Genomic DNA, 12,143 nt, shown 5'->3' with positions numbered 1-12,143 from the left:
ACTAACTTTTATTATTTTATTATATAGTATGATATGACATGATATATATGTCATTAAAGTTAATGCTTCACGTCCCCATAATAATATTCCACATGTTATAATATTCCACATGTTTTAAGTTGGTAGCAACTACCCCCATTTGTTTTCTTCTTCAAATTTGGTCGGTGCAGCCCTACTTATAGTTTTTCATCGACAAATGCACTGGGTGATTGGTGTGAAAATTCATCGTACTTTCTGCAAAGTGAAAAATCTTCCTACGGGTGTCAAGTTGACCAATTTTTGTTTCATCTTGCTAAAGAAGAAATCACTCACTCCTAGTCTCATTAGAAACAAATTATGTACACTTTTTTCTTTCTATTTCTAGTTTCTTACTCATCATATTGATTGTCAACTAATTCCGACTTACCGCACACCCTTGGTGCGATGATCACTTCATAAGTATAAGTGCTTATGGAATGTGAGGGGCAAAATTCGAGATTCAAGTTTTAAGAAGGAAGTTTCACACACATATGCACTTAGATTAGGCTAGAGTAGAATTCTATCTATCTAAAAAAAAAAAAAAACCATTTCCATTGACAATGACATCGTGTCAAATCTTTTTTTTTTTTTTGAAAAAAAACAAAGTTTTCTACTATATGTTAGTAAACAATTTTAAGAAAATTTTTATATAAAAAAGCGAAAAAGCAATTAAATTTTTTTACGGCCTTTTCGATTTCTCATAATTTTTTTTTAAATGGATGATTAATGCCTTAAGGGCATACATTAATCAGACCCTTCTACAATTTATTGTCATATAAATAGTCATATTAATGAAAATAGTATGAACATTAATTAGCATATTTGAGTAAAGAACTACTTTTTGGGGGGGGGGGGGGAGGATTGCTTTCTTTTAAGCAGGAGGGGTAATTATTCAATACTACCATAAATACAATGGCGTAGTTGTAGTACTTAATCCTTTTACATGATTGGTTGGTAAGATTTATAAATTAAATTGATCGTGAGTTCCACAATTGATGCGAGAGGAAAGAGTAATATATTGTTGTACTTCCGGAATGTTAAATAAAATTTTTAAACAAGAGATGCGTAATATATTTTTGGGTAAATTGTAAATTATACCCCTAAAGGTTGAGAGTGATTTGATTTTATACCCTGAAGTTTCAAAATTTTGATTTTACCCCCTAAACTTTTGGGTGTTAGGATTTTACATCCTAACGTTTCAGAACTTGGATTTTATTCCCTAAAATTTAGAGTTGTTTGGATTTTACACCCCCAAATTCTGAACTTTTAGGGTGTAAAATCCAACACCCCAATATTTTAGAGAGTAAAATCCAAACATTTGTAAAATATAGGGGAAAAAATCCAATTTTTGAAATGTCAGGGTGTAAAATCCAAACATTACCAAATTTCAAGGGGTAAAATCCAAATTCTAAAACTTTAGGGTGTAAAATCCAATCACCTTCAAACTTTAGGGGTGTAATACTGTAATTTGCAATTTGCCCTATATTTTTTGATAAGTTACAAGAGATGCATAATTTTGCAGGTGAAATCTACTTCACATATTTCAATTTGCTTAAAAACAAAATTTACTTCTTTTTATAAGTTTACACTTTTACGATAAGTAATAAGTTGGCCTTGTACCAATATTTGGTTTCACTCATTGAACTAGAGTCTATAGCCATGTTTGAAGAGAAATGTTTAAACCACAAACACCATATATTACAAACTTTTCGATTAGCATAAACATTTCATTTAAACGGTTTGTTAATCAATATTAATCTGATTCCTAATTAGCATAAACTTTCTATATAACTAATTTGTTAATCAATATTAATCCGTTTCTTAATGAACTATCCTCAAAATATATATCAAGAACCAATTCTATATTCTTTTGAATTCTTTGAAATGAACAAATATAAAACCTCTTATACCATTCATGATTGACTTAAAACTCTTTGGTTAAATTTCAAAATAAACCCTTAAAGTTTCGGGTTATTTGGATTTTACACCTTAAAGTTTTGTTTCGTTAGCAAAATTCTACTTCTATTAGTTTTAACTGTTAAGTGACACACTGACATGTTTGATGTTTATATGTGTGTGTGTGTGTTTTGCCAAATTAGCATCCCAAAACTACTAAAAATCGTACTTTAGTTCACATGCAAACTCATTTATTTGTTTTAAGTGAAATGACATCGTTTTGAGAGGCTGGTTTGGCAAAAGAAAAATATACATCAAAATGTTAGCGTGTCACTTAATAGCCAAAACTAATGGAAGATGGAGTTTTGCTAATGAAACCAAACTTCAGCGTATAAAATCCAATTTCTCGAATTTTATATTGTAAAATTTAATAAACTTCAGATTTTAAGGGTATACTTTGCAATTTACTTAAAATCTTTTTATCCAACTAACAATTGATCAAGAAGGAGGAGTCGACCCCAAATTCTCCCCATCAGAAAAAAAAAAAAAAAAAAAAAAAAAAAAACAAATAATGTAATTGAATCACGAAGTTCTTGACCTAATTTTGATTCCATTAAGCACCTCCCAAAACTTGTTTTCCAATAAACCATTGTTTTTATTGAACCACCACAACTAAACGCATTCAAAGTTGTTGACTCTCCTAGATGATATTTTGATTTTTGATCTCGTCTCCCACCACCTCAAACCTTGAAACTTCCTACCGTACCCCTATCGACATCAACCCAAAATCCCAACTATACCCCCTACGGCTACACTCCTCCCCTTCCTAATATAAAACCAAACCCATCGTCGATCTTATTCATAATTCATTCCCTTCATCCCAAATACAAAGGGACAAATTCGTCATTTTAGGAAAAAAAGAAGAAGAAAGGAAAGAATCAAATATACAAAGGAAAGGAAAAGAGAGAAAGAGAGAGAAGAAAATCAAAAGAAAGATGTATGTGAAGGCGGTGCGACCCACGGATCTGAACCGGAACACAGAATGGTTCACGTACCCGGGCGTGTGGACCACCTACATTCTCATCCTCTTCTTCTCGTGGCTCATCGTTCTCTCCGTTCTCAATTGCTCTTCTGGCTTGGCTTGGACCATAGTCCACCTCTCTCATTTTCTCGTACTTTCTTTCTCTCTCTCAATTTAGGGTTTTCAAATTTTCAAACTGGTTGACTTTTTTATCTGAATTTGTTAATTTATGCTAGTTTTGTGATTTAGGGGGATTAGATGAGCTAATTAGTTGAATCATGGATTTGATTTTATCGTTTTCAGCTTAATTTGGAAATAGTTTTTTGGTTTGTTAATTTGGGGATTTTTTTTTGTTAACTTTTGTATAGGTTAGGAGCTTAGGTATGTGTGGAGCTGAAATTCTTGACGTGTATAGTGAAGGCTTTTAGTAAAATTGGGGAATAGGTGAAACATTAGTACTCGCACTAGGTTTATGATGATTTCGTGATCGAATTTGTATAGGATCGTCGATTCATTTTGCGGTTAAGATTTTTAGTTTCTTGTATTTAACGGTTTACATGTGTCGCTTGATTTGAAATACTTATTAGATTTGTAATATTTAATCTGAACTATCGAATGAATCCATTTCGGATGGAGATTTGTGTTGAGCTGAATTTTGGATTTAGTGAGCTTTTAGTGGAATTGGGAAACTGGGAAATTAGTGGTTGGAAATGGTTCATGATAGTCTGGTTAGTTTTTGGATGGGTGAAATGGGAATATTCCTGATAAGTTTTGATTAAAGTAACTGAATTTGTATAGAGGTTAAGGCACGCTTTGTATTGGACCTTAGCTATGCGTTTAGCTGAATATTCAATATAAGTGTTTAGTTTGATTGGGAAAGAACGAAAATTTAGTAGGAGGATGGTTTAGGATACTGTTGTTAATTTTTAGATACTAAAATGGAAACTTTTTGACAATTTTGTGATAAAAATAACTGAAATCTGTAGCTTATACCGAGAAAAAACATAACTGAATTTTGAATAGAGGTTAGGGCAAGTTCTGTGTTGGAGCTTAGCTCTGTGTTGAGCTGAATTTTGGATATGTAAGTTTCTACTGAATTGGGGAAGGATAGAAAATTAGTGGTTGGACATGGTTCAGGCTAGCATTGTTAATCTTTTAGATACTAGAATGGAAATAGACAATTTTGAGATAAAAGTAACTGAATTTGTTTAGAGGTTAGGGCACACTTTCTTTTGGAGGCTTTTAAAAAATAAAAAAAAAATTTTGCTAAGCAGAAATACTGGTTGGAGGCTTAGAGCTTAGATCTTTGCTGAGCTCAATTTTGGATATAGTAAGCTTATAGTTGAATTGGGAAAAGGTGGCAAATTGTGGTTGGACATGGTATATTGTGAAGTTTTGGATTCTGAAATGGAAATATTTTTGACAATCTTGTGATAAAAGTAACCGAATTTGTAGCTGAGGATGGTGGAAGGTAATGGTATGCGGTACAGAAAGTGACTAAAGGGTTAGGACTTAGGAGATATAATAAGATTCTTTCAGTATTAAGAGCATTAATAGCTTGTATGCTATGAGTTAGCCTCTTTCTGAGGTGGGCCTTGAGCATTCTCTTCATGGTTCAACTAATTAGACGCATAGTTTCTTATTGCTGAAGATGCTAAGTGCACCTGTGAAACAGGCAAAGAGAGTTTAATATAAAGGATAACTACTCTATAAAGACTTGGGGAAAGTATGCCTGATAAAAAGATGTATTGTATTTCTTGAGTATTTCATCATGTCACTTTTACATTTCCTTGTATCTCTTGGTCTGAAGTTTGTCTCCATAATCATTGTTGATGAGCCTAATTAGACGCATAGTTTCTTATTGCTGAAGATGCTAAGTGCACCTGTGAAACAGGCAGAGAGAGTTTAATATAAAGGATAACTACTCTATAAAGACTTGGGGAAAGTATGCCTGATAAAAAGATGTATTATATTTCTTGAGTATTTCATCATGTCACTTTTACATTTCCTTGTATCTCTTGTTCTGAAGTGTGTCTCCATAGTCATTGTTGATGAGCTACTTCTGAATTTGATTACTTATTAAAAAAAAAAAAAAAAATCCCCTTTTTGTAACTTATTAGTATGAGGTATTGAACAACATATCATTGTGGGCATCCATATCTTAATAAATCAGTATAATTTTAGCTATGGAGATCTTTTCCCTATATCTTGGTTCAGCTTCAGCTTTATCCAGCTTTTGTGGTAAATCTATTCTGAATTATTGTAACATGTTAATTTGATAATAAATTCACTATCATGTGAATGAATGATCACACTTGAAAACCTTGGAAGTAAATGTTTCATATCAAATATGGTGAAACTGCAATCAGCAACCTAATAAGTAGCCACTAAATGTTATTATTTTAGCATTGTTCCTGAATTATCTCTTGTTGTTTAGACTTTTCCCCTTCTACTTGAGTTTGGTAATCGCATTTCTTTTTCACTTGGAAAATCATCTAGAGGAGTGAAGATAAATGGTCTGTCCCTGGTTTTTTAGCATCCTTGTTTTGGCATTGTTGCAATGTTTGCTTTCCTTCAGAGTATGCATGTTTGCAAGTCAAGTATCTGCTTGACGAGAAAAATGCCATTATTAAAATAAGAATCCATTATCTAGAAAATAAATTAATGTATTTATCTTCCCTTTTGCGAAGTTATAACTACCAGCTATCAGCATAAGTTTCTTATTGTTTTCATATCATGATTTTATTTTTTTCTTCATTCAGGTTACTTATCACTTCTTCCATTGGAAGAAAGGAACACCATTTGCCGATGACCAAGGTATCTACAACAGGTTGACCTGGTGGGAGCAGATAGACAGTGGCAAGCAGCTCACTCGCAACAGAAAGTTTTTGACTGGGTGCCTGTTGTGCTGTAAGTATTTCACATTTCATTTCCTACATGAATATATGAAATGTATGTTGTAGTTATAGCATCACTGCCTCAATTTCCTTTTAGTTGAAAAAATATAACTGGCATACGGTAGAAACCTGGGGGGGGGGGTGTGGTGTGGTGGTTTGGTAAGGGCAGTGAGACTTGAGAAGGTGGTTGTTGGCATCACTGATGATTGTACCCCACAATATAGGAATTTCTATACGAGGAGTAAGCCTCTGAATATTATCTTAAGTGCTCTCTCAAAACTATCATTTTTGTGGGTTGATGTCTTCTGTGGGGACACTCTGTAAGGCACTGTTGAGTTAAGTTGGATTTGAAAACTTCTTTTTCTGTGCAGTTGAACCCTATTTATCCTTTTTTTCCCCAGAGATTTTGACTTTTTTTACTTACACCACAAAGCTTCCCTCCCCACCCCCGGCCCCCACAAAAAAAAAAAAAAAAAAAAACCCACCCAAGGAATGTTAATGCCACAATTTATGTCATTATTGATTGGAATAGTTGATCCATCTGGCTCTGGCCAGTCCTTTGCTTACTCATGATTTATTGCTTTTTCTTGATTGTAGAAGAGTCTCTCTCTTGTAAGAAAGTCTTTGTTTGTTTCTTGAACTTAGATATCAAACTCTTAAGACTAATTGCTAGGGGTTTCATGAAATATTTGCCAAGTTCAGGTACTTAAGACAATAAAGATTTGTTCAAATTAGGAGTACCCTAATAAGAACCATTCTTTGATAATCATATGTTTCATTTGGCAGGTATTTGATAGCCTCACACACGACGGACTATCAGCACCCGATGCTCTTCTTAAACACGTTAGCAGTTTTTGTGCTGGTGGTCGCAAAGTTCCCTCATATGCACAAGGTCCGTATATTTGGAATCAATGCTGATCAATGAACTGTGAAGAAATTCAAGTTTGGTTTATCCCAGTTCCTAGGCTGATCATTTTGATATTCCAATTGATATCCCTGTACAGACGTTAAAACTGGAAAGGGTGTAATATTTTTCCTGTTAGTGAAAATTTTACATATATTGCTTTTCATTATATTTTCAAGAGAAATACTTTCGTTGTATTTTCTCTCTGTACCTGCTAATATTGGTGAACTCTCGTGCTATGCTATTCTAGTCCATTGTCAACTGGCGCAAATGGCTTTTAGTTTATTTCATGTAAAATGAAAAGAAAAAAAAATTGTAAAGATTGCTTTTGCTTCCTGGACTCATTTTTCCTCAATGATAATGCTCATCGGTAGGTGAATAGAAGTGAGGTGCCGGATCCAGTCTCATTCTACTGGTGCAGGTTAAAACTATATCATTGGGCCTGTGTACAAATTTTCTTTGTTCCAAATAAACAGGCTCTTATGAATTCTCAACCTATGGGTTATGAGGTTATTTTTATTGCTGAGATGGGTGAAGTCATGATGAACCCAACTGCCATTTCAGGTGCTCCTAGCACATGAATGTTTGAACTGTTCAAATGACCAAATTTTGTAAAATCTTGCAACATTTAGTCCCATAGTTGTACGTGAATGGAGTGTATCAACGAATTCGGGGTAGTTAAAAATACAAATCCATGCAGGAGCTCATAATATATCTTGCTGAGATACGATTTGATAACATGACAATGCTGTGGAATCCACTGCTAAAAATCTGTGGAAAGTGGAAACCTCACACCATGGCTGACCTAGTCATCCTAGTCCTACCAACTATGTGTTTGTTTTTTTTGGTTGATAAGCAACCTACTATGAGTTCCTACTGTTAGGTAGTAAAACAGTGAGTGCAGCATCATATTCATTTCACAAGCTTTTATATTATATAGAATATTGCTACTTAAGTGACACTGCAATTGACTGCAAAGTTTTGTTTCGTTTCAAGGAAAATGCCAAAGCTCAGTTTCCACCTATGACTATGACCGCAACATTTACGATAATTTGATAAAGTGATTGATTATGAGTTGTAGACAATTATTTTCATATAAATTCGCAATTTTTCTTCTAAAACTTTAAAATTGTGGTAAAATATGTGATACAAAAGTTGTTCATACTTTCTTACTTGGTAAAATGCAATAAGTATTCATATATTTCAAGGCAAAATATGCAAAGTAATATTATTTTAATAATAATTATTTAAATTTGGCACTATTTTAAAACTATTTAGGAATCTAATATTTTTTTAAATTGTGTTTTAGAATTACGACTTTAAAATATGATTTCACTTAAAATTGAGTGAAATTAGTTGAAATTCTGTTTTAAAAATGTGTTTTAAGTGATGAATCCGTGTTTCTAAAACATGATTTAAAAAGAAAAGGTTAAATGACAAAGTAACTTTAAATTCATGTCAAGTTAAATAATTAACATCTTAATTAAAAAGATATTATATTGTAAATTTTGCCTTCATTCTGATACAAACATATAGAACAATATTGGCCCCAGACAACACAATAATCCGAGGCCCTAGGTTGTTAATTTTGCATTATGCAATTGCATATCACCAATTTGGTATCCAAACAATTGTAAACCTCCATAGACTTCATTTTTTTTTTTTTTTTTGGATAGGTCCATAGACTTCATTTTAAATGTCGTTGTTAGGATTCAAATATTAAGAACTTGGTACTCCACATAGGGCAATGCATCAGATTTCTGCCTCTCTCTCTCTCTCTCTCCCCCCCCCCCCCCCCCCCCCCCAAAGAAGTGTATTGATACATGCAAGATTCATTTCAAATGTGGAGTGCATGTGCATCAAGCAAAAGGTGCCGCGCTTATAAAATTATAGATATCAAATTTGAATTTGGGGAATCATTCAGCTAGTATTGGAATAATTTGGAAAAGCAAAACCATCCACGAGTAAGAAAAGCAACACATTGCATGCATTAATTAAAGAAAACGGTCATTTTCATTTAGTGAATATAGAAACTTGCCGACAGTTGAATTTATGTGCAAAATCTATAGAATATTCATAAAAAAAAACATTTAGCTATTTGAGTTTTTCCATGGTATATATGTTTGCATATTTTTTACTCTATGGAAAAGAATGAGCATATATAATATGAGAATTTCCTTAAACTCTTCAAAAGATATACTATAATAGCAATACTTGGAAGGTAGTCTCATTAAATTCTTGTTTAGATGATCCATCCAGGCACCAAACAAGTAAGTTATGTTATCATTTTGGTCTTCCTTTTGAATTAATCTTTACCATTAATAGCTATGCGTGGTCACAAAAACTTTGAACCTATCCACCACCCTTGGTGCTCAAGGAATATATGGTTTGTCAACTTGGACCAAAGTGATGTTGGGGTGGCTGGATATTCTAGTTTCCAAACAGTACATAGACAAAGGAGAGAATAGAATTAACAGATTATATATAAACTAAATGCCTTAATTTGGCAAGAGAAAAAGACCTCCATGATAGAAGGTGGTAGATCTATATAACATTTGCTAGTTATTATGCACACACCAAGTGGCTTACAGCAAAGAACCAAAATAAAGTAATTTATAAATGGAGGGTATAGATCTAGATCGATCAACTTAGTGGGGTGTATTATTCTTCAGCACACTTGCCTAGGGGAATGTTTGTGGGTCCCTTACCAGGACCAAAGAATGGAGGGTTTGTCAGAACTTTGACAATCTTTCGATTAGAAAAAGAGAAAAAAAGAATGAAAGGGTGGGCATGGAAGCAATGATCATTTGTTGTAATGGTGGCAATGTGAGGGAGTCTTCAAAACTATTTGGATATAGAAGTCAGTAGGTGAACTTTTTAGTTGAGGCAGGTTTAGTGGTTCTAACATTGTGTTGAGTTACTTTTCTGAAGACTCATTTATAACAATGTCATGTGGAGGGATCAGGTTTCTCACCTGACTATCTAGCTCATTTTTTCCCTCTAGCTCCAACTTTCTTCTTAGAGATTTGCTTTGATGGGTAGAAGAATCTATGTGCGTGCTATATAAAAGCTTAAAAAAAACCTGTTTACAAACAGCAAGAAAACAAAATAGGGAGAGAGAGAGGGATGGAAGTAACTCAAATCCACAATTACAACCCATACGTGTCCCTAAAACAATTGACAACAGCAACTACTTGTTTTCCATATTGAAAAAACACTATAAATAAAAGCATTTTTTTTTCATGCATGAAACTCCTTACAAACTTGCACATTTACATAATTATTTGGATGAAGAATAACTTGCACATTATACAATCTTTTTTGTACCAAGCCAATGTGACACAGAATATGGTGGGTTTCCCTTCTTCTATCTTGATTTGCGATAGAAGAAATTACATCAAATGAAGGGCATGTTGCATGCCTTCTCTACTTCTTAACCCTAAAAAATATGGGCATATGTTGATCTTCTACCCTTACTGAATATCCCATCTCGCCCTTCTCTAAAGCCAATCTAAAATAAGCTTCAAAATCCCACCATGCTCATCAAAGAGTAAATAAGATTAATTATTAATAGTAAATAGAGAAATTAACAAAAGGAGAAAAAAAACCCATGTATCCTATCTGTTAGCTATGAAAAATCCAGACAAGTAAGCCACCAATTAAAAGAAGGTTAATTAAGACCCATAATTAAAAGAAGAAAAAAAAAAAAAAACCCAAAAAAAAAACCCAGGCTATCTTTTATCTTTCTTTACCATGATCCACCACCTAGCATCCCAGTCCAATACCCAGTTGAATCTCCTTGCTCTTTGTTTTGTCCAACACCATTTGTGGTGCTTGAGACTTGTTTCAAATCTTCAAATGGAAACAAAAGTCTGCCACTGTTCTCTTGAACACCTTGGAAACTTCCATACCCACTTCCAACTCCAAGGCCATCCAGAGAGAAATTCAGAGTTGGCTTGAAATCATGTACTAGAGGAAACCCAGATGTATAAACTGAGTTTGGATCCTGAACTGACATGGGCATGAAGGAATTGAAACCCCTTGAAGTAATTCCAGTAAGAAGCTCCAAAGCAGAAAGTTGATGAGATGCAGTAGCGGTATTGGTAGTAGTAGAAGTACCAGAAATTTGGTTCTTGTTGCTGTTATCATTATTAATGCTAGGTACTTGAACCAATTCTGTGATAGTTCTGAAATCTTGTGTGGTTGGGAAACCCAAGTTTAGATCATGACCTTCATGGATCTTAGGGTTTTGAGTGGAAGATTGTGACAGGCTTTGGGGTGTGACCAAATCAGGAAGCTTATTTTTTGATGAAGTATTAGAGGAGGAAGAATTAGAAGAAGAAGAGGCTGACCTCTTGTTCTTTCTTGAACCCCCACCAACAGGAATGTTTCTCAGAGAACCACCTTCAGTCCAATACCTTCTACAAGTCTTGCAAAAGTATCTAGGCTGTGTGAGGCTGTAGTTGTTGTAGTAGCAGAACTTGGTGTTAGTTGAATTGCACCTTGGACAGTTTAGGGCTTGTTCTTTTTGAGGCCTTGCTTTCCTTTCTAAACTTGCAGGTTTTGGACATGTGTTGGAGACTATCTCTTCTATTGGTTTCACCACAATCTCCTATAGAAAGACAGTAAGAAACAAAAGGAAAAAAATGAAAACAGACATAAGGAAAAAAAAAAAAAAAACCAGAACTTCAAGATCAAGGAAAGATCAGAAACTAAACAAACAAACAAAACAAGCAAAGCAAAACAAGTTAGCTGCTTTTACACTTAAAAAAGAAAAAAAGGGTTTCTTTTCCTTTATCATATACACAAAAGAGAAAGATAAAGTGAAATACATGTTGAAGAACTGATAAGAACTAAATCCAAATAGGTGGGGACTTAGACACACTAGCCATGAACACCATCATCTTTTTTTACCAAAAAAGGTACCCAATAAACATCTAGAAAAGCTAGCTAGCAAGACAAAGAAAGAAAATTACAGCCTTGTGTACAGAATCAAAAACCAAAAGACCAAGTGATATAGATCTATCTACCTGTGGCCATTGAGCAGTGTCCATGGATGTTGCAACCGAAAGAAGATAAGGGAAATAAGGAAATGATGTGTTCAAAGAGAGTAAAAATGAGCTCCTTTCCTTGAAACTGGTTATAAGAGCAGGAAAAGGAATGTTTAAGACGGTTTGGGTGGACGTATCACCCTTGTCTCTTCCTTGCTTTATGTGTTGTTTGTACTATATGAGAATGTGAGAGAGAGGATAAAATACTATTATATTCTAATTACTTGAGTGTATTTTCACTCACAATTTTGAGCGGTAATACCTCTTTGTAAAATAAATAATAATTAGTTTAAGGGCACATGTATTCACTCTTTTTCGCTTATGGCCGGTTAATATGTTTTGTTTCATGACTTTTA

At 33.9% G+C, this 12,143-nt stretch overlaps 2 protein-coding genes across 2 annotated transcripts; one reads left to right on the top strand and one right to left on the bottom strand.

Annotated features, from left to right (window-relative positions):
- Positions 1 to 2,769: 2,769 nt before the first annotated feature.
- LOC111992354 (uncharacterized) lies at positions 2,770 to 6,997 on the top strand. Its single transcript, XM_024024217.2, is given in 4 exon segments — positions 2,770 to 3,086; positions 5,698 to 5,827; positions 5,830 to 5,845; positions 6,619 to 6,997. Coding segments are annotated over 4 exon segments (462 nt in total). The 5' UTR covers positions 2,770 to 2,909; the 3' UTR covers positions 6,758 to 6,997.
- Positions 6,998 to 9,954: 2,957 nt separating this feature from the next.
- On the bottom strand, positions 9,955 to 11,938 carry LOC111992332 (dof zinc finger protein DOF4.6). The gene is made up of 2 exons (XM_024024197.2): positions 11,767 to 11,938; positions 9,955 to 11,348 (listed from the first exon to the last, which is right to left on the bottom strand). Exons 1-2 carry the CDS (start codon positions 11,788 to 11,790, stop codon positions 10,485 to 10,487), a joined length of 888 nt encoding a protein of 295 aa, XP_023879965.1. The 5' UTR covers positions 11,791 to 11,938; the 3' UTR covers positions 9,955 to 10,484.
- Positions 11,939 to 12,143: the final 205 nt, after the last annotated feature.

Source organism: Quercus suber, unplaced genomic scaffold (genome assembly GCF_002906115.3).
Source record: "Quercus suber isolate HL8 unplaced genomic scaffold, Cork oak 2.0 scaffold_53, whole genome shotgun sequence".
NCBI lineage: Eukaryota > Viridiplantae > Streptophyta > Magnoliopsida > Fagales > Fagaceae > Quercus > Quercus suber.
This window is presented reverse-complemented; position numbering and strand designations above follow the sequence as displayed.